Source organism: Phyllostomus hastatus, unplaced genomic scaffold, assembly GCF_019186645.2.
Source record: "Phyllostomus hastatus isolate PE091 unplaced genomic scaffold, TTU_PhHast_1.1 phas_contig_57, whole genome shotgun sequence".
Classification (NCBI taxonomy): Eukaryota; Metazoa; Chordata; class Mammalia; order Chiroptera; family Phyllostomidae; genus Phyllostomus; species Phyllostomus hastatus.
In genome coordinates this window covers 3,685,042-3,708,960 of record NW_025333912.1, presented here as the reverse complement: position 1 = coordinate 3,708,960, position 23,919 = coordinate 3,685,042, and the positions used below count along the sequence as shown (strand labels likewise).

The 23,919-nt window shown below is 37.2% G+C and overlaps 1 protein-coding gene across 1 annotated transcript in view; it reads left to right on the top strand.

Moving 5' to 3' along the window:
- The window catches only part of C2CD6 (C2 calcium dependent domain containing 6), a 94,356-nt gene that overhangs the window by 8,329 nt on the left and 62,108 nt on the right, over positions 1–23,919 (top strand). The window contains exons 3-5 of the mRNA XM_045847592.1: positions 2,306–2,357; positions 3,753–3,913; positions 17,146–17,268. Of these exons, the coding sequence (XP_045703548.1) occupies positions 2,306–2,357; positions 3,753–3,913; positions 17,146–17,268 (336 nt within the window). The remainder of the gene's footprint in view (positions 1–2,305; positions 2,358–3,752; positions 3,914–17,145; positions 17,269–23,919) is intronic.

The window sequence follows — 23,919 nt, the reverse complement described above, 5'->3', positions numbered from 1 at the left end:
ATAAGTCTTCACTGTTGGAATCTAAACTTACAAACGATTCTTTGAAATCATTTTTGTCCATAAGCAATTATGCATGTCATTATGTTGACATACTAATTTCTGTAACCCATACTCTTGAATATGACTTCTATTACTTTTTAGAATTGACATTTTGAAAACCATTCTGGTTTCACTTTCTAACTGACATTTTGAAAACCATTCTGGTTTTACTTTATAAAAGTTAAACTAACTTTACAGTTTGTATTTTCTTATTTGAATTACATGTTGCTAGATTGAAAAAGCTTCTCTTAAAGGTCCACTGGAAGTTTTTTTTTTTAAGATTTTATTTATTTATTTCCAGAGAGAGGAGAAGGGAGGGAGAAAGAAAGGGAGAGAAACAGCAATGTTTGGTTACCTTTCGCATTCCCCCAACTGGAGACCAAGCCCACAACCCAGGCGTGTGCCCTGACTGGGAATCAAACCAGCAATCTTTTTGTTCCCAGATCAGCACTCAACTCACTGAGCCACACCAGCGAGGGCTCCACTGAAGGTTTTTGACAGAACAATATTTGGCATGTAACTGATAGCTCTTCCTAGTGCAGGATTTAGTCTCACCATTTTCTCTTTGAAAGTTCTGTGATTTATTATGATGTATTTGGCAAGGTTTGCACATGTGTGAACAATGATAACTACATCACTACCCACTATTCCTGTTTCTATTACTTACATCTTATTTTCAGGAAAAAAAATGTGAAAAGTCTGTGTCCTGAAATTGGACATAAAAAAGTGCTTTTGTGACTAGCTTTCTGGGTGCTTTCCTGTTTTAAATGTTTGAGAGTGTTGGGGAGTGAAGATATTGACATGGCTATTGCTTTTGGCCACAGATGGGTCTCAGATTCTGTGGCAATATTTGTTATCTACAGTATGTGAATGGTCATTATTATATTTTTGAGTGTTAAATCTTTTTCTATACTTGAATAGAAATTATCTTTTCTATATTATATAAATATATTATGTAAAAGTATAAAAAAGTATTCAAATATAAGGAAAATTAAGGTTGCTGCCCATGGCTTCATGTTGAGATACTCGGCAGGCAGGCAGTGATTTGTATTGGATAGAATTATAGCCATACTTTCTTGTTCTACTGTCCTATGTACAACCCAGTTTTAAGAAATAAACAATGATTTATGGAATCACCTATAGCAATACCACTTAAAATCCTTCCCAGATTGTATAATAGGCATTACTCCCCCCAACTTTGAATTTTAAAATCTTTCAAATTCTTTCCTTTACCTTAATATTTCATACTTATATTTCCTTAAGAAGTAGACCATAATATTTTCTTCTTTAGGATTTCATCATTCAGATACAGTATTCTTTTAATTAAATAGTGAATGCTAACCTCTTTTTCTGTATTGTTATCAAAACAATTACATTTAAAAATACTGTTGGGCCACTTATTTTGTTTCATAATGTTTAATATAATATTGCTGTTACTTTACTCTTTAAAAAAAAACAGACATGGCTAAACATATTTGGCTAACATTGCATATTACTTTTAAGTGTTTCTGTATTCACTGTATATTTAATTTAATGGTTAAATACAAGACACAATTTTCTCTAACATTTAGAAACACCTTGTATAAGAGAAAATGAATATTTCACAGTCCTTGGCATCTTATAGTCAATGAATGATTGTTGAATGAACAAAATGGTTTTAAGACACTGGATAAAAACTCTTATCTCAAGGAAGGTATATTTCTTCTTTTTTTACTTTTATTTATTTATTTTTAGAGAAAGGAGAAGGGAGAGAGGAAGGGAGGGAGAGAAACATCAACGTGTGGTTGCCTGTAACATGCCCCCTATTGGAGACCTGGCCCACAACCCAGGCATGTGCCTTGACTAGGAATTAAACTGGCTACCCTTTGATTCGCAGTCTGGTGCCCACTCCTCTGAGCCACACCAGCTAGGGCCATATTTCTTATTATTATATGTAAAATGCTACATTTTACCACTTCTAACCTAATATAAAATATAAATACTTCAAAGAGTGATTATGGATTTAAGTTGGTAATGAACTATTGTTTTGCTTTATAGTCTTTTTCATTTTAGGTTTGTTTTAAACAAATCCTGCCTATTTTTCTTCTGTATTTCTGCTTTCTGGTGTTTTCCAATCATTAGAGATTTCTAATGAGAAACAATATTTCTAATGAGAAAGACTAACAAAGTGGAGCTTTTAAAAAATATGTAGTTTGTTGTAGAGTAAAATAGAAGAAAAGTTAACTTAAAAAATTCATTCACTGTGTTTTTATTTTGTTTGTTGTAGGTTGGCTGTCTGGCTATTCATCTAAAGAGCTGCAGACATTTTGCACCTCATAGTATCCTTTTTTTTTAAATTTAAGAACCATGCTATGACCATCTATCACTGTTGCAGTTACATGTTACTGCATTACAAGACACTCTCTTAAGACTTAATGGCTTCAAACATTAACTACCTCATTATTAATCACTATCTGTGCATTCACTAGGTAGTACTTCTGCTTCATTATGACCACTGAGGTTCAGAGAGCTGAAATATCTGAAATGGCTTATTTATGTGTCTGGTGCTTCAGTAAGACTGCCTGGGAGACTGGGCTCAGCTGGTATACCGAAATGGGTTGACCTTTCTCTCTTTCCATGTAGTCCCAGGGTCTTGACTTTCATTATTTTTTTCTATATTCATTTTAATTTTAAAAATATATTACATTAAAATATTATTTATTTTTATTACCGAAGTTTTTGGCGTCCCTTTAAATTTTGCACCCTGGCTAGTGTCTCTCTGACCCCTATCCTAGTCCTGGCCCTGGTCATGTCCATTGTGTGTTTGAGCAGTCACAGACCCAGGCAAGGTTCAAGAGCAGAGGAAAATAAACTCCACTCTATGATGTGGAGAATGATAAAAGATTTTCAGCCATCTGTCACCCACCTCGGTCACCATATAAGTTAAGGGAAAAATATGTACCTTCTTGGAATATATAGTGCTAATTTATTTATCAATAATAACAACTGTGCTTCTCTTAAACATTATATAAAGGATTTGTCTCAGGACCTTCAAATAAGCTTAATACCTATAGATTTATCACCATGATAGATTTATCATGGCATTAACCCAGTCTCAATTTGAAGACTTGGTGTTCCTTTTTTTATATAAATTAATGAAGAGAATTCTATATGAAGAGATTTTTTAAGATAATTAGTTAGATCATAAAAACAAAATTGTTTTAATGCATAGAGTGCTATGAAAGGTAAAAATGCAGGCCAATATAGTATAAATGAAGTACATAGTGAAATAAATTAGAGTAGAATGCTGCTTCAAATTTTGTTGTCTTAAAATTAAAAATAAATTATCTTCAAATGACATATATTTGAAGTTCTATATCATTATACTTAGAAAAAAATTTTAACTTATATTGTAAATGTAAATTCACCTTAAAATATAGAAAAATTGTAAAAGATTTGTAATGGAAATGTGAGGATAAAAATATGATAATTGATAAGGAAAAACAACCTTTTCCTCCTTATAGCTAATTGAACTGATGGGCAAAAATATATTTATCATAAATGAATAAAGCTCAATAATGAACTTTTTCATTATTTAACATGCTCTACAATTACCTGTCTATTTATTTGGTTGATTCTTAGGTTTTGGCCTGCATTATTTAATGGATTAATTTTATAATGTGCTATTGTTCAATTACAACAAAATTTGCTTCCTAAATACTTATTTTTTTCAGTCGATTTGCAGCATTGCAATAATTTTTGCATTCGAATCTTTATAAACAATGTTGTGAAATGTACAAAAATATCTAGGTTGCTATCCCAAAACACACGATTTAGCAATGATAAAAAGAAAACTATAATTAAGTTTGATGAAGTGAAGTATTTTTCTGTACAGGTAATGTTAAAGTTCTCTTCTAGATATAAGAATGAATTTGTTTCAAATATGCTAATTAATTGCATCATTTGGGGGGATAGGAAAGAAACAAAAGGCGTACCTATTTACTTGATATTTTACAGTATTCTATTTATGTATTTTAAACTAATTAATGTTCTTTTGAAAAAATGAAGAGCTTACTGTAAAAAGCACACTCTTATTGGTCTTTTTCCCTGAGATCTTACTATCTCTTGTTTATCACACAAGCATTTTTCTCTGGCTTGCTCTTCCTTTCTCATCTGCTATCTCCACCTTGGCTTAGTCAGTTTGGGCTGCTATAACAAATTACTGTAGATCGGGGGCTTAAACAACAGAGGTTTATTTCTTACCTTTCTGGAGAAGGGGAAGCAAGATCAAGGTGTTGGAAGATCCAGTGTCTGGAGACAGCCTGCTTCCTAGTTTGCTAATAGCCATCTTCCTATTGTTACGGTGATATGGCAGAGAGCAAAGAGAGATCATCTTTTTTTGTGTGTCTTCTTATAAGGGCACTAGTCCAATTCATGAGGGTTCTACCCTCATGGATTAATGACCTCCCAAACACCCTACCTACAAATACCATCACATTGGGGATTTAGGATTCAACAAACAAATATTGAGAGGACACAGACATTCAGTTCATTGTACACTATTTCTTTTTTCTTATCTCCCCCCTCTCCTTTTTTCTCATATAAAATCTCTCCAATTATTTTTGCATGGATTAATCTCTTCAGTCCTTATAACAATCCCCCCAATATGTACACTCTTATTAGCATCAACAAAATGAAAGCACAACCTACAAAATGGGAGAAAATATTTGCAAATCATGTATCTGATAAGAAATTAGTATCCAAGTGTATATAAATAATAAAGAACTCATGCAATTTAACAAAAAAGTAATCCAATTAAAAATGGGCAGAAAGTTCTGGCCAAGATGGAGGCATAGAAGATACACTTTGCATCCTCACACAGCCAAAAGAAGAACAACAACAAATTTAAAAACAAAAAATGACCAGAACTGCCAGGAAATCAAATTGTATGGAAGTCTGACAACCAAGGAGTTAAAGAAGAAACATTCATTCAGATTGGTAGGAGGGTTGGAGAAAGGCAGCCGGGGCAGAGAGGAAATGCAGCAAGGTGGCAGCTGGAGGACTGGGCATTCCCACATTTGCATGTGGATAAACCAGGAGGAACAACTGGGGAGTGAGACAGACCACACAACCCAAGGGTCCAGGGCAGGGAAATAAAGCCTCAAAACCTATGAGTGAAAAAACCTGTGGGGGTTGAGGCAGCAGAGAAAACTCCCAGCCTTACAGGAGAGTTTGTTGGAGAGACCCACAGAGTTCTAGGAGGTACACAAACCCACCCACCCAGGAATCAGCACCAGGAGGGCCCACTTTGCTTGTGGGTGGTGGGGGAAATGACTAAAAGCCAGCCCAGAGCCCATCAAGCAGCATTGTTCCCTCTCAGACCCCTCCCTCGCTTACAGCACCACAACACAGCAAAGTGGGTTGACCAGCCCTGGCAAATACCTAAAGCTCCTCCCCTTACTATGTAACAGATGCTCCGAGAGAAAAAAAAATATGGTCCAAATGAAAGAACAAGTCAAAGCTCCAAAAATAGAACAAAGTGAGGAAGAGATAGCCAACTTATCAGATGCAGGGTTCAATACACTGGTAATCAGGATACTCACAGAAATGGTTGAGTATGGTTGCAAAACAGAGGAAGAAGTGAAGGCTATGCAAAGTAAAATAAAGGAAAATGTATAGGGAACCAACAGTGAGAGGAAGGAAACCAGGACTCAAATCAATGTTTTGGACCAGAAAGAAGAAATAAACATTCAACTAGAACAGAATGAAAAACAAGAATTCAGAAAAATGAGAAGAGGCTTAGGAACCTCCAGGACAATTTTAAATGTTCTGACATCCAAATCATAGGGGTGCCGGAGGAGAAGAGGGTGAGCAATAAATTGAAAAATTATTTGAAAAAATAATGCAGGAGAACTTCCCCAATCTGCCAAAAAAAAAAAAAAAAAGACTACCAGGAAGTCCAGGAAGCTCAGAGAGCCCCAAAGAAGTTGGACCCAAGTAAGCACACACCAAGGCACACCATAATTACAGTACCCAAGATCAACAATAAGGAGAATCTTAAAAGCAGCAAGAGAAAAGGAGACAGTTACCTACAAAGGAGTTCCCATAAGACTATCAGCTGATTTCTCAAACCTTGCAGGCAAGAAAAGGCTGGAGAGAAGTATTCAAAGTCATGAAAGGTAAAGACCTACATTAAAATGATCTATACAGCAAAGCTATATTTCATTTAGAATGGAAGGGTAGATAAAGTGCTTCCCAAATAAGGTCAAGTTAAAGGAGTTCATCATCACCAAGCCCTTATTACATGAGATGTTAAAGGGACTTATCTAAGAAAAAGGAGATGATCAAAAATACAAACAATAAAATGACACCAAACTTACAACTATCAACAACTGAACCTAAAAAATACAAAACCAAAAGCAGGAGCTAAGATGGCGTCGGAGTAGGAAGGAGCAAATTCGGCTTCCCCCTGCTAAGGGGAGAAAATCCTGACTGATCTGTGGAGTAGAGAAGCAAGCAACCAACATACTTCAGCATATGCGAAAATAGGGGACTAAGGATTGTGGCGGAACCAAAAAACCGGAACCTAAGAAGAGTGCTGCAACAAGGTAGAGTCCCCGGGACCAGCACGGGGTCTGGGCACTGTAGCCCCAGGCCCAGTGCCCGCTGCTGGGTTTGCCACAGAGTCCTTGGGAGAGAGCCGGGACAACTGCTCCCTCCCCAGCCAAACAAGGTCTGAGCGGCACTGGGAGGAATCCAGGTGCTAGCAAACACACAAGGGCTGTGAGCACCTTTGGAGGCTGTGGACACTGGAGGGGCTGGGTCACGCAGTGGGCCCTGATCCCCACAGTCACTGGTCTGGCTGGAGAGTTTGGCAGCGGGAGAAGCCAGGCCACTGTGTGGAGCGGCAGGCTTCAACAGGAGGAATTTCTCAAGAGGAAGGAGTGAATAGACAGACACTGGGGAATTCTCCTAAAGTGATCAGTCACTCCAGCCTCCCTACCACCCCGCTGTGGGCCGAGTGCGTGCGTGCAGGGAGAGCATCCCTGCACCCCAGTCCACAGTAGTAACCCTGGGGAAAGACCTGATTCCCACACCCAGGGCACAAGGCTGAGGAGCCATGTTAGCTTCCCAGACAGCTCGGTAGCCAGTGCGAGTGCCACTGACCAAGGAAGAAAAGCCATACCAATCACCCCTCAGCCTGATGCAGCCAGGAAGAGTAGAAAAACTGGTTTGGCCACTTTGAAACCAAGAGACTTTTTAATTTGATTCTATTTTTTAACAATTCTTAATTTTTAAATTTTTATTATTTTCTCTTTTGACTTCTTTTTCCTCTTGTTCCTGATTTCTTGTTTTATTCCTTCCTCCTTCCTTTCCTCCAATTTTATCTCTTCTTCCTTCATCTGCTGTTTCTATTTTTATTTTTTAAAATTTTTTCTAAATACCTAAAAGTGAGACAAAATCCTGGATCTGTGAAAAGACCAAAGTTGAACCCAAAGAAAGGATATCACAACAGATGGGACAGATTTCACTCTGCTATTACAGAGAACCTGCAAGTTATTGCATATTTGTATTATTATTATTTTTCTAGTATTCTTACATTTTTTTAATAGTATTTTTGTATCCCTCTTCTTTTTGTATAGTCTGCTTTGCTAGGCTGGATATATTGTATGACCTGACAGCTTTCCCCTGATATCTCTTTCCATACTGTATTGCTAATCTACTGTCCTTTAACTCACCTGTGTCCCATTAGCACACTACTCGAGGTTCTGTACTCCCTATTCTTGTTACCTAGATCTCATAGATTCTGTCATATGATTGTTGCCCTAATATTATTGTAAACAATTGCTGTTCCATGCAATTGTAATTACTTCACAACACCCCTCCCAGATCTTAGACCATTTCAAAGTTTCCTGAACTCTATTACTGTAGTGGTTAACTCTATTCTCTCACACACTACACCTATTTACTATCCCTTACTCTCACCTTACCTCAGAATCTGACCTCCCACAACCTCCCTGCTTTATAGATCCAACTCACAATCCTTCCTTCCCCAACAAGAGTCTTATCTTCTTTCCATCCTTTCTAAAAATCAGCTAGCTGGGTGGAAGATCATGGTTAACACTATACATAGTCAAAGGATCTCCTATCTCTTCTCTACTTGCTGCTACTGGAAATATCATAGCATACTCTCTTGCTGTCTTAAACCATTTTGCCTTCCCCCTCCAACTGATGACAAAAAAGAATAGGTGGAGGTGGTGAACACCAGGATACACACTGGAAAAGGAAACCCAACAACAAAGGAACCACTAATAGATAACAACAGAAGAAGGTGAAGGAGGGAGTGGTAACCACACAAACCTCAATCCAGGACCTATCTGGAAATACAACTAAACAGTAAAGACAGTACCCAATACAAACAACTGAACAAGAGCAAGAGAGAATTCTTTAAACCTTATATACATGGAAGAACCAGCTTCAACACAACCTGCCCTCACCAGCACAACAAAATACAAGAGGTGGTGGCCAGAGTGACCCTCATTTAACCAGCTGGTGGGAAGGAACCACCAAAGAAAGACCCAACAAAAATCAAAACCCAAAGGCAAACACAAAGCCAACTTAAATGACAGCCCAAGACCCAGTGAGCTTGGGAGATCAAGAAAACTGCACCACTGAAACTCATTGCTATTCTACTAAAGAAGTTCACACCACAAACCGAGGGAGCCAGAACAGATCAACTTAGGAAGCTCAGGCTAACAAGAGCAGTCTCACAGACAATGGGAAGACAAAGAAACAATCCCCAAATGAAAGGAAAGGAGGAAGCCTCAGAAAGAATGCTAAATGAAATAGAGGCAATTCAACTATCAGACAGTGAGTTCAAAGCAATGATCGTCAGGAAGCTCAATGAACTCACAATGAGCCACCAGAAACTACAGGGAACCTACAAAGAACTCACTGAAAACTACATCAACATGAAAAAGGAAATAGAAACTCTAAACAAGGGCCAAGAGGAAATGAAGAATACAATTTCTGAACTGAAGAACACAGTAGACGGAATGAAAAGCAGCATAGATGAAGCAGAAGATTGGATTAGCGAGCTAGAGGACAAAGTAGAAGAAAACACCCAGAAAGAGCAAGAAAAGGAAAAGAGGCTCAGAAGGAATGAATAGGGATTAAGAGAAATGCAAGACAATATGAAACGTAATAATATCCGTATAATAGGGATACCAGAAGGAGAAGAAGAAGAGCAAGGGATAGAAAACCTATTTGAAAAAGTAATGATGGAAAACTTCCCTAATTTGATGAGAGAAAAAGTCACACAAATCCAAGAAACACAGAGAGTCTCAATCAAGAGGAACCCAAAGAGGCCCACCTCATGACACATCATAATTAAAATGGCAAAATTTCAAGACAAAGAGAGAAGATTAAAGGCAGCAAGGGAAAAACAGGAAGTGACATACCAGGGAGCCCCAATAAGGCTAACAGCTGACTTCTCAATGGAAGCACTCCAAGCCAGAAGAGAATGGCTAGAAATATTCCAAGTAGTGAGAACCAGAGGTCTGCAACCAAGGCTACTTTACCCAGCATGGCTCTCAATCAAGATAGAAGGCCAAATAAGAAGCTTCCCAGACAAAAGAAGTGTAAAAGAATATACCTCCACCAAACCAGCTCTGCAAGAGATGCTAAAGGGACTGCTTTAAGAAAAGAAAGGAAAACAGAGAGAGAGAGAGAGTAACACACGTACATAAAAGGCAATGAATAAGTACCTATCAATAATAACCTTAAACATAGATGGATTAAATGCTCCAATCAAAAGACATAGAATAGCTGACTGGATAAGAAAACATGACCCACACATATGCTGCCTACAAGAGACCCACCTCAGTATAAAAGACCTCCACAGGCTGAAAGTGAAGGGCTGGAAACAAGTTTTCCAAGCAAATGGACAGGAAAAAAAAGCCGGGGTAGCAATACTCATATCTGACAAAATAGACTTCCAAAAAAGGGCCATAAAGAGAGATCCAGAAGGTCATTTCATAATATCCAAGGGAAGAATCCACCAAGAAGACATAAATATTGTAAATATATATGCACCCAACATAGGAGCACCCAAATACATAAAAGAAAATCTTAGAGGACTTCAAGAAAGATATGGACAGCAACACAATTATAGTGGGGGATTTTAACACCCCACTGTCAAAAATGGACAGATCTTCCAAACAAAATATCAACAAAGATATTGTGACATTGAACAATACCCTAGATGAAATGGGCTTTACTGACATATACAGAGCCCTCCATCCCAAAGAAGCTAAATACACATTCTTTTCAAATGTACACGGATCATTTTCAAAGATTGACCACATGGTAGGACACAAAACAAGCCTCAACAATTTCAAGAAAATTGAAATCATACCAAGCATTTTCTTGGATCACAAGGGGCTGAAGCTAGAAACCAACCCCAAGGAAAAAAAATCCAGAACACTCAAAATCATGGAGATTAAATAGCATGCTATTAAACAATGAATGGGTCAAGAATGATATTAGGGAAGAAATCAAAAGGTTTCTGGAAACAAATGAAAACAAACTCACAACAACCCAAAACTTATGGGATACAACCAAGGCAGTCCTGAGAGGGAAGTTCATAGTGATATAGGCCCACCTAAAAAAGTTACAAACATTTTAAACAAACAACCTAACCCTACATCTACAAGAACTCGAGGAACAACAACAAAGACAGCCCAGAGCAAGCAGAAGGAAGGAAATAACCAAGATCAGAGCAGAATTAAATGACATAGAGACTAAAAGCACAATTCTAAGGATCAATGAATCCAAGAGCTGGTTCTTTGAAAAGATAAACAAAATCGACAAGCCTTTAAGCAGACTCATCAAGGAAAGAAGAGAGAAGACCCAAATAAACAATCAGAAATGAAAGAGGAGAGATTACAACAGATACCACAGAAATACAAAGGATTGTAAGAAATTACTACGAAGAACTGTATGCCAAGAAATTAGAAAACCTAAATGAAATGGACAAATTTCTCGAAAAATATAATCTTCCAAGACTCAATGAAAAAGAAGCAGAAAGCCTGAACAAACCAATAACAGCAAAAGAAATTGAGGCAGTAATCAAAAAACTCCCAACACACAAAAGCCCTGGACCAGATGGTTTCACAGGAGAATTCTATAAAGCATTTAAGGAAGAACTAAGCCCTATCCTTCAGACTATTTCAAAAAGTTCAAAAAGATGGAAGACTCCCAAACTCTTTTTATGAGTGCAACATCATCCTAATTCCAAAACCAGATAAATACACAACAAAGAAAGAAAACTTCAGGCCAATATCGCTGATGAACATTGACGCTAAAATCCTCAACAAAATACTGGCAAACCGCATCCAACAGTACATTAAAAAGATCATACACCATGACCAAGTGAGATTCATTCCAGGGATGCAAGGATGGTACAATATTCACAAATCAGTAAATGTAATACATCACATAAACAAAAGCAAAGACAAAAACCATATGATCATATCAATAGATGCAGAAAAGGCATTTGATAAGGTACAGAACCCATTTATGATAAAAACACTCAGCAAAGTGGGAATAGAGGGAGCATTCCTCAACATAATAAAGGCCATATATGAGAGACCTATGACGAACATCATACTCAATGGGCAAAAATTAAAATTTTTTCCCACTAAGATCAGGAACAAGACAAGACTGTCCACTTTCACCACTTCTATTCAATATAGTACTGGAAGTTTTAGCCACAGCGATCAGACAAGAAAAAGAAATAAAAGGCATCCAAATCGGAAAGGAGGAAACAAAACTGTCACTGTTTGCAGATGACATGATAGTGTACATAGAAAATCCTATAGACTCCACAAAAAAACTGCTTGACCTAATACATGAATTTGGCAGAACAGTGGAATAGAAAGTCAATATCCAGAAATCAAAGGCATTTCTGTATACCAACAATGAAACAGCAGAAGCAGAAATCAAGAAAAAAATCCCATTTGAAATAGCTAAAAGAAAAATAAAATACCTAGGAATAAACCTAACCAAGGAGGTAAAAGACCTGTATTCAGAAAACTACATAACCCTGAGGAAAGAAATCAAGACACAAACAAATGGAAACATATACCATGTTCATGGATTGGAAGAATTAACATCATCAAAATGTCCATACTACCAAAAGCAATTTACACATTCAATGCAATACCTATTAAAGTACCAACAGCTTATTTCACAGACATAGAACAAACATTTCAAACATTTATATGGAACCATAAACGACCCTGATTAGCTGCTGCAATTTTGAGAAAGAAGAGTAAAGTAGGAAGGATCACAATACCTGATACTAAACTATACTACAAGGCCACTGTAATCAAAACAGCCTGGTACTGGCATAAAAATAGGCACATGGACCAATGGAACAGAACAGAGAGCCCAGAAATAAACCCAAGTCTCTGTAGTCAATTAGTATTTGACAAAGGAAGCAGCAACATAAAATGAAATAAAAATAGCCTCTTCAACAAATGGTGTTGGGAGAACTGGACAGCTACATGGAAAAAAATGAAACTCGAGCACCAACTTACACCTTATACAAAAATTAATTCAAGGTGAATAAAAGACTTAAATATAAACTGTGACACCATTAAAGTCCTTGAGGAGAACGTAGGTAGGAAAATCTCAGATATTTCACGCAGAAAGTTTTTTACTGACACGTCTCCTAGAGTAAGGGACATAAAGGAAAGAATAAACAAATGGGACCTCATCAAAATAAAAAGCTTTTGCGCAGCTAAAGAAAACAGTATCAAAATAAAAAGAGAACCAACTGTATGGGAAAACATATTTGCCAATGATACCTCAGACAAGGGTTTAATCTCCAAAATATATAAAGAGCTTACATGACTCCACTCTAAAAAGACAAGCAACCCAATTAAAAAATGGGCAAAGGACTTGAACAGACACTTCTCCAAGGAGGACATACAGAAGACACTTGAAACGATGTTCAATATCGCTAGCTATCAGAGAGATGCAAATTAAAACCACAATGAAATACCACTTCACACCAGTCAGAATGGCCACCATAAACAAAGCAACAGACAACAAGTGTTGGAGAGGTTGTGGAGAAAAGGGGTCCCTAGTGCACTGTTGGTGGGACTGCAGACTGGTACAACCACTATGGAAAACAGTATGGAACTTCCTCAGAAAACTAAAAATGGATCTGCCTTTTGACCCTGCAATTCCACTGCTGGAACTATATCCTAAGAACACTAAAACACCAATACAAAAGAACCTATGCACCCCGATGTTCATAGCAGCACAATTTACAATAGCCAAGTGCTGGAAGCAACCTAGGTGCCCATCAGTAAATGAATGGATCAAAAAACTATGGTACATTTACACAATGGAATTCTATGCAGCAGAAAGAAAGAAGGCGCTCCTACCCTTTGCAACAGCTTGGATGGAGCTGGAAAGCATTATGCTAAGCGAAACAAGCCAGGCAGTGAAAGACAAATACCATATGATCTCACCTTTAACAGGAACCTAAACAACAAATCAAAGAAACAAGCAAAATATAACCAAAGACACTGAAATACAGGACAGACTGGCAGTGACCAGAGGGGAGAGAAGAGGGAATTTCAGGGGAGAATGGGTAGGGTTTACAGGAACAAATTTAAAGGACACATGGACAAAAACTAGGGGGAGGGTGGTAATGGGAGGGAAGTGGGGAGGGTTGGGTGGGTGGGCTGGAATGGGAGTAAAAGGGAGAAAACTGTACTTAAACAATGATTAAAATAAAAAAAAATAGGGAAAAAAACCTAAAAGCAAACTGAGAAAACAGCTAGGAGAGGAACAGAAACAGATATGGAGATCATGTGAGGGTTATCAGCAGGGAGGGGAGCAGGGAAAATGGGGGAAAAGGTACAGGGAGTAAGTAGCATAATTGGTAAGTACAAAATAGATGGCGGGGGTCAAGAATAGTATAAGAAATGGAGAAGCTGAAGAACTTATGTCTATGACCCATGGACATGAACTAAGGTCAGGGAATGCTGGTAGAAGGGGGGATACAGGATAGAGAGGAATAAAGGGGAGAAAAAAATGGAACAACTGTAATAACAAAATCAATAAAATATGTTGAAAAATGGGCAGAGGATCTGAATAGATATTTTTCCAGAGAAGGCATCCAAATGGCCAACATGTACGTGAGAAAGTGATTGTCATCAGTAATGATCAGGGAAAAGCAAATCAAAACCATAGAGATCACCTCACACCTGTTAAAATGGTTGTGATCTGAAAAACAAGAAATAGCAAACATTGGCAAGGATGTGGAGAAAACAGAACTCTTGTGTACTATTAGCAAGAATGTTAATTGGTACAACCACCATGGAAAACAGTATGGAGGTTCCTCAAAAAAATTAAAAATAGAATTACCATAGGATCCAGTAACTCTACTTGTGGGTTTTTATTCGAGGAAAACAAAAGTATTATCTGAAAAAGATATCTACACCCCCCATGTTCATTGCAGCATTTTTTACAATAGCCAATACATGGGGAAAAAGAAACAACAAAAGATAAGTGCCATCCACAGATGAATGAATGCATTTAAACAATTTTAAAAATGAAATGTTATTCAGCCACGAAAAGAAGGAACTCCTGCCCTTTGCAACAACATGGATGGACTTTGAGGACATTATGCTAAATGAAATAAGTTTGAGAAAGGCAAATACTGTATGATCTCACATAAATGTGGAATCTAAAAAAAAAATCCCCAAGCCTCACTCATGTATACAGAGAACAGATTGGTGGTTGCCACAGGTGGAGTTTTGGGGGTGGGTTAAATGGGTGAAGGTGGGAGAAATGTACAAACTTCCAGTTATAAGATACTGGGTTGGCCAAAAAGTCTGTTTAGTTTTTTCCACAAAAGACACATTTTTCATTTTCACCAATAAGTTTATTGATTTGGATATTTTGAGTATGTCAACGATCTCCTGTGTGGTATAAGGTTGATTATTCTCAATTAATGTCTTGATTTGATCACCATCAACTTCAGCTGGCCTACCCAACTGTGGAGCATTGTCCAACTAGGAATCTCCAGCAGGAAACTTTGGAAACCACTTTTAACATGTTTGATCAGTTACAGCACCTTCTCCATACATTGTTTTTTTTTTTCAAATTTCAATTGTATTTTTGCCTTTCTTGAAATAATAAAGCATAATATGCCAAAAATGTTGCTTACCTTCTTCCATCTTCAACATTAAAATTGCTACAGAAAAATTCACCGATTTTGATTTTTTAACTGCATGCTAATATGACAGCTGCCACAGTATAGTCTAACAAAATTGTTTTGAATGAAGTTAAAGACAACTAAGAGCTACTAGAACTGTCTTACAAGTGAACTTTTTTGACCAACTCAATATGTTTTGGATATCTTTTGTGTGGCATGGTGACATAGTTAATAATACTGTATTGTATATTTGAAAGTTGCTAAGAGAGTAGATCTTAAAACTTCTCATCCAAGAGAAAAATTATAACTGTGTGGTGATGGATGTTAAGTAAACTTATTGTAGTACTCTTTTGCAATATATACAAATATCAAATTACTATGTTATACACCTAAAAGTAATGCTATGTTACATGTCAATTATATCTCACTTAAATTTTTTTAAACTACACTTAGAATTTTGGGGTGGGGAGGCATGAAATTTATTTCTAATAAGCAAGAGTGTATGGACTTTAAAAAAAGATTTTATTTATTTTTAGAGAGAGGGGAAGGGAGGGAGAGAGAGAGAAAGGGAGGGACAAAGACAGAGAAATGGTTACCTCTTGCACACCCACAACTGGGGATCTGGTCAACAACCTAGGCATGTGCCCTGATTGGGAATTAAACTGGCAACCTTTCAGTTTGTGGGACGATGCCTAACCCATTGACCCACACCAGTCAGGGCAAGAGTGTATGAATTTTAAAGGTGACATCAATATGGTATTGTATTACAGATTTCAAACTTCCAAGTTGAGACAATGGTATATATTTTATCAAAAAATTAAAGAAAAAGGACTGAAATGGATGTTGGGTGTCTTTTGGTATTAGATGTTTGGATTACCTAGATTATTTGGATTAGATATTGTATTACCTTTTATATTACATTTTCAGTAGAGCATTGAAACCATACTTCTGTGTAGAGTTTAAAGAGAGAATGCAAGCATGGCTGTTTTAAAAAGACCATTATTGACATTAGACACAAACAAGATCCTGATTTTTTTTGGCATCAGGGTATATGTGACTCTGAGATTGAAAAAGTATAAGCTTAATAACATGAAAACTAATCATTAGATATGCACACAATATAATATAGCTTATGGATGTACAAGGCCTGTCCAGAAAGTATCCAGCCATGCATTTAAAAAAAAATGGAAACATTTATTGAAGAAGATGCAAGATACAAGAAACATTGTACATAGGACAATGATGTCTCAGACCCCTTCAAAATAGGCACCCTGGGACCTCACACAGTTTTCCCAATCACCATTAGCTGCCCCCTCATATTTTCCGGAATCTCATCAATAGTCTGAAATCTTTTCCCTTTCAAAGGTGATTTTAGCTTTGAGAAAAGCCAGCAGTCAGAGAGCAACAAATCTGGGCTCTATGGGTGCTGAGTCACCTGGGTGATTTGATATTTCATCAAAAAAACTCTGCAAGAGACGTGATGCATAAGAGGGTACATTGTCATGATGACCATCACCAGATAGATTCCCATAGCTGCAGTCTTCTGAATCATCTGCATAGTTTCCATGGAGGAATGTTCAAGCTTTAAGCAAAATTTGATGCAGATTTGTTGCTGTACTCTGTCAGTCATTTTGAATGCAATAGCCATACGGTACACATGTTCACTCAACAGCATCTTCTGCCCCAACTAGTACAGTGAAGTCATCTTTGTTCACTCATGCACATTCCAGTCCACTCTCCTTGGCTGCCAGGTTACACTGATGTTGTGCAAACCGTTCTCATAGCAACAATGGCTAGACTTTTTCCGGACAGACCTCGTATTTATTCAGAAATTATATATGAAATTCATACTGAAAATTTAATGCTTTTTTATATGTATTTGAATCAAGGTTCCCAGACGTCAAGATGATGTGCGAAATAATATTTACTTGGATCTAATGCAATGTGACAATGAAAACAATTATAATACCATGTTAGGGAGTGTTCATATACACCTTTATGAAATAATTCAGGTATGTATCAAAATCATTTTTTATTTGGTATCACATTATCCAGTTGGTGTTTATTGTTAAGGTTTATCTATACCTGATGGATTCCTTTCATTTATTATCTGGTTTCAAACTCATGTGCTCAAGAAACAATATCTGCCCCTGGCTATTTAAAAAAAATGATTTGGTTTATAACAGCATAATGTTCTTGAAAATTTATTTTCTGGAAGGTCAATGATACAACCTGAAAGACTAAGGATGTTTTATTATGTTTTCTGAAATGTTTTAAAACAAGACTCAAAACCACAAACCCTATCTCTTAGTTGGCAGGATAAATTTCAATTCTTTTCTCCTCAGCTGGGCTGCTTGCTCTCTGCCCTGTGCAGTATTGTTTAGGGCTCACCCAAAGTTTTGGACAGAGTTTATACACAGATTTTGTGATCCCTTCTCTCTTTCTTTCTCTTTCCTAGGAGAGTTCCCCACACCCCCCATTACAAATTTTGAATAAAGAAAAACCCATGAATCCTTGTTGACCTTCGAGAGAGAGAGAAAGAGAGAGAGAGAGAGTGCATGCGCACATGGGAAGGAAAAAGGAAGCTTTTTATTTTTAAACAGAAGAATGCCAGATCATAAATGTAGAAGGAATAATAGAATTACAAATTCAGCATTTTTGCAACATTTTCTAGTGAATAATGATTCAGTCACAAGCTAGCAATGGTACTAAAAACATTAGGTGAAAGGTTCTCAGACAATAAGATATTTGCATGGTGCCACAGGAGGAGCCCACAGATTATTACAAAGTGGAAAATATACCTGTACAATAGAAACATGTAGTGGTTACCATTTTAACCAAGAGCTTGGAAAACTTAATACCTAAGGTGGTACAATATGTTGTACACAACATATGAATTTCATCAAAAATGTTTAACCCAAGTATAACCCACCTGAGTCTAGAGCTAACTTTTAGGGGATAGGGAAAAAGTTAAATAGCGCCATGATGACATGATAAGGTAAATACATAATGTGACAAAAACCAAATTTGCTTCTTCAAAAAGCTAAGATCATTGAAAAAAAAACAAAAATGGAGCATGTTCTAGATGAAAGGAGATACAACAACTTTGAGTACAGGTTTGAAAAAGTTACAAAAGACATTCTTGTGAAAATTCAGAAATTTTAAATATATACTGAATATTAGATAAAATTCTAAAATTGTTAATTTTCTAAAGTATGATACTAATATTGTGGTCATGTAGAAGTGTATCCTTGTTTTATTATTGTTAATATAAATTGATTATGCTATTACAGCTGTTCCATATTTTTTCCTCCCCTTTATTCCCTTCCACTCTGCACAGCCCCTCCCACCAGCATTCCCCCACCTTAGTTCATGTCCATGGGTCATACACATAAATTCTTTGCCTTCTCCATTTCCCATGCTATTCTTAACCTCCCCCTGTCTATTTTGTTCTTACCAATTATGCTTCTTATTCCCTGTACCTTTCCTGCTATTCCACTTCCCTGCTGATAACCCTCCCTGTGATCTCCATTTCTGTGATTCTGTTCCTGTTCTAGCCGTTTATTTAGTTTGTTTTTGGTTTTGGTTTTGTATTTTTTAGGTTCAGTTGTTAATAGTTGTGAGTTTGGTGTCATTTTATTGTTTGTATTTTTGATCATCTCCTTTTTCTTAGATAAGTCCCTTTAACATCTCATGTAATAAGGGCTTGGTGATGATGAACTCCTTTAACTTGACCTTATTTGGGAAGCACTTTATCTACCCTTCCATTCTAAATGAAATATAGCTTTGCTGTATAGATCATTTTAATGTAGGTCTTTACCTTTCATGACTTTGAATACTTCTCTCCAGCCTTTTCTTGCCTGCAAGGTTTGAGAAATCAGCTGATAGTCTTATGGGAACTCCTTTGTAGGTAACTGTCTCCTTTTCTCTTGCTGCTTTTAAGATTCTCCTTATTGTTGATCTTGGGTACTGTAATTATGATGTGCCTTGGTGTGTGCTTCCTTGGGTCCAACTTCTTTGGGGCTCTCTGAGCTTCCTGGACTTCCTGGTAGTCTTTTTTTTTTTTTTGGCAGATTGGGGAAGTTCTCCTGCATTATTTTTTCAAATAATTTTTCAATTTATTGCTCACCCTCTTCTCCTCTAGCACCCCTATGATTCAGATGTCAGAACATTTAAAATTGTCCTGGAGGTTCCTAAGCCTCTTCTCATTTTTCTGAATTCTTGTTTTTCATTCTATTCTGGTTGAATGTTTATTTCTTCTTTCTGGTCCAAAACATTGATTTGAGTCCTGGTTTCCTTCCTCTCACTCTTGGTTCCCTATACATTTCCTTTTATTTCACTTTGCATAGCCTTCACTTCTTCCTCTGTTTTGCGACCATACTCAACCATTTCTCTGAGTATCCTGATTACCAGTGTATTGAACCCTACATCTGATAAGTTGGCTATCTCTTCCTCACTTAGTTGTATTTTTTCTGGACTTTTGATCCATTCTTTCATTTGGACCATATTTTTTTTCTCAGTGTACCTGTTACATAATATGGGGAGGAGCCTTAGGTATTTTCCAGGGTGGGGCAACCCACTTTGCTGTGTTGTGGTGCTATATATGGGGTGGGGTCCAAGAGGGAACAATGCTGCTTGATGGGCTCTGGGCTGGCATTCAGTCATTTCCCCCACCACCCACAAGCAAAGTGGGCCCTCCTGGTGCTGATTCCTGGGTGGGTGGGTTTGTGTACCTTTTAGGATCCTGTGGGTCTCTCCAACAAACTCTCCTGTGATGCTGGGAATTTCTTCTGGTTACACAGTTTGTCTTGCTCCCCAGTTGTTCCTCCTAGTTTATCCCTATGCGTATGTAGGACCGCCTGTTTGCTAGCCACCACCTGGCTGCGAGTCCTCTCTGCTCCAGCTGCCCATCTTTGCCCCTCCCACCAGTCTGGATGAATGTTTCTTCTTTAACTCCTTCATTGTCAGACTTCCGTACAGTTCGATTTTCTGACAGTTCTGGTATTTTTTTTTAATTTTGTTGTTCTTCTTCTTTTGGTTGTGCAAGGAGATAAAGGGTATCTACCTGCTATATCCTTATTTTTACAGTATGCATGGTGACATTTAACATTTTGGAGTGAACTGACATGATGGCTGCAACTTATAAATTGACAGTAAAAATATATATGTTTATATATATGTAAATGTGTGTATACACACACACACAGGTAAGGCAAATGTGGCAAAATGTCAAAACAGTTTTAACATTTCTTAAATTAAACTAATGTTTGAACATGTTTAATCCATGTGAAGGGGATATTGGTACTTATTGTTGTAGTCTTTGGAATGATCTGTGTGTTTGAAAATTGTCACAGTAAGAATGTGTTGGAAAGTCCAATAGTTTTTCAGTATGTTAGCAAGAGGCATGAGATGAAGAAGAAAAACAAATAGACTACTGTGTAAGAGTAAGCAACTGAGTAAATAACAAGTTGGAGAGGTTGGAAAGAAAAAGGAACCCTCATTCATTGTTGGAGGGAATGCAGACTGGTACAGCCACTATAGAAAACAATATAAGGATTCCTCAAAAAATTAAGAATGGAGTTACCATATGACCCAGTAATTCCTCTTCTGGGTGTCTGCCTGAAAAACTCTAAAACATTTACAAGAGGAGTCCCCCCAAAACTGGAACTATCTTCTGGAGGGTGGGCCTCTTGTAGCACAGGCTTCCCCAGCTAAGGGAGTGTCCTTGGAACCCATCCGTATCATACTAGCTGACATTGTTGTGAGAGGCTGCATTCAGTTTCAGTGAATGTTTTTTGAAGACTCTTTCAACACATTTGCCCATTTCATGATGGATGATTTGCAAGCAAACCTACCACATCACACTGAGTGTTCAGCAGTTTTTGACCTAAAATGGCATGAGCCCCCCCCCACTTCTTATTCACCTGATTTCACCTGGAGCAACTTGTTTTTGTTTTCTTGGATTAAAAAAAGTCCTCAAGAGAAATGTTTTGCTGATGTGGAAGAAGTGAAAACAAAAAACAATAGAAGCACTAAAAATCATCAGAATGAGTTCAAAAACTGTTTTGAGCAGTGGAAAAACATCTCAGTCAGTTGTACTGCATCAAATGGAGAGTACTTTGAGGGTGACTGAAGTTTAAACATGTAAGAATAAATACACAATTTTTTGTAAATAAATTCTGTTTTGGGAGGGTTCCCCCTCATATTTGCAAGATATATGCATCCTTATGTTTATTGCAGCATTATTCACGGTGGCCAAAACATGGAGACAACCAAAGTGTCCTTTGATAGAGGACTGGATAAAGATGTAATACATATATACTGTGGAATACTACTCAGCCATAAGGAAAGATGAAATATTGCCATTTGTCACAACATGGATGGACCTTGAAAATGTTATACTAAAAGGAATGTCAGAAAAAGCTAAGAACAAAATGATTTCACTTATATTTGGGATATAAAACTGAAACTCATTGACACAGACAACAATATGGTGGTTACCAGAGGGAAGAGGGATGGGGGAAAGGAGTGGACAGTGGCACAGCCAAATGCATGGTAACAGAAGACGATTTGACTGTGGGTGTGAGCATGCGATGCAATATACAGATCAGGTATCATAGAAATGTACACTTGAAGCCTACATGATCTTATCGACCTGTATCACTCCAATAAATTTAATTTAACAAAAGAGTAAGCAACTGAGGATCCTCAGAGAAATTTAGGGAGGAAGACCTTGGAGATGACTAAAATTCCTTCTATTACATGGCAATTTAGGCATCAGAAAAATGTGACAATATTCATTAGTCACATTTTGTTGAAGGAGCTAGGGCATTTTATATGTAAACACTTCAGATTTGTTTTTGTGAGGGCAAATTTTTTAAGTGAAAAATAACACCTACCATCCCATAATTCTAATAGAGCATTCCACTGATCAGAAATGACTTTAAATTCTTTTCCATAAGCATAAGAAGAAAAACAGAAAATACAAATGAAAAGAACCAAATACAAAGTCTAGAACTGTAAAATTCAATATCTGAAATAAAAAATAACCAGATAGACTTGGCAGAATAGAGATAGCAGAGGAAAAGCTATTCTTTTCTTCCTAATTTCTTTAAAATATATGACTATTCAAAAGAAAAACTATAACATTGTCTTGTGGGGTTTATAATGTTTGTGAATGGAATGCATACAAGTACAACAGAAAGGACAGTGAAGGGGGCTGGAGTATAAAGGATCTATAAAATTACAAGATTTTTGTATTTCTCCCCTGATTGTAACATTTTCCAAAACTGTAGTAAAACATCACATTGAAGATACAGAATATTTTCATTTCTACAAGGGTTTCTCATGTTTCCCCTTTATAGCTACTTCTCTCTGACCCCCACCCCTCTGAACCCTTGGCAGTCACTAACCTATTTTTCATTTCTGCAATTTTCTAATTTCAAGGATGTTATATAAATGAAACCCTACAGTATATAACCTTCTAGGATTGGTTTGGTTCACTTAGCATACATAACTCTCTGGAGAGTCATCCAGGTTGCTTGCATGTATTGAGAGTTTATTCCATCTTCGTTATTGAGTAGTAGCCCATGGTGGAAGGTGCCACAGTTTGATTAACCATTTGCCCACTGGAGGACATGCCCAGTGGGTTGTTTTTAGTTTTTGGTTGTTGTGAATAAAGCTCCTAGAAACATCCACTTACATGTTTTTGCACGAACATAAATATTCATTTCTCAGGTAAATTTCTGGGTGGTAAGGTAGTTGCATGTATAGTTTTTAAGGAAGCTGCCAAACTGTTCTCCAGAGTGGCTGTGCCATTGTACATTCTTACCAGAAATATGTGAATGATCCAGTTTCTCAGCATCCTCATCAGTATTGCCATATTCTTTGTTTTAGCTACTCTGATAGGTGTGTGGTGATATCTCGTGGTATTAATTTGCAATTCCCTAATAGCTAATAACATTGAGCATATTTTTATGAGAGCTTTTAAATTTATTGATTATTCCATGTTTCTTGAAGTGTTTATTTAGGTATAACAAGATGCATAGGTACTGCACAGACTCTTCCACAGCTGTATAGTAAAGGGTCAAGGGCAGTTTTGTCAACAAATTTATACTGATCTGTATATTCTATAAACTTGAGCTGTATCATTTGCTGTTTGAGCCACATGCAGGGATAGGTTAAAGACCTTCTGTTTTAGTTCTAGAGCTACTAGATCAGTGGAAATCCTCATGGATACTGGTAAAATCTAGTTTTGAGTGAAGTGGAAGGACCTGGCGACCAGACCAAAACTGCAGATCATGTTTGGAAGCACACTGATCTGCTCTGGTATCCATGGGGAGGATACATGTGTTTATTTACAGCTACCAATTAGTATCAACTGCTCTCTGAATATACTCAGCCTGATTATGAAGGACAAACACCTTGAATTGAATTGAACAAATTACATGATAGGTGTTGAATAGCTTTATTTAGAAAAATTGATGTGTGGCTTAAATCATTGATTCCTAGGTCTTTCCTATCCCTGATACATGTGAAGTTCCTTTGACGTTCTGGGAGAAACCAGAAATATGAGCTAATTATTAAGACTTAGAGTCCAATCAAGGCATATCAGTCAGTGTATTGGAGTCTATAATATTGCTGTATTGATTATAAAAGGAAAG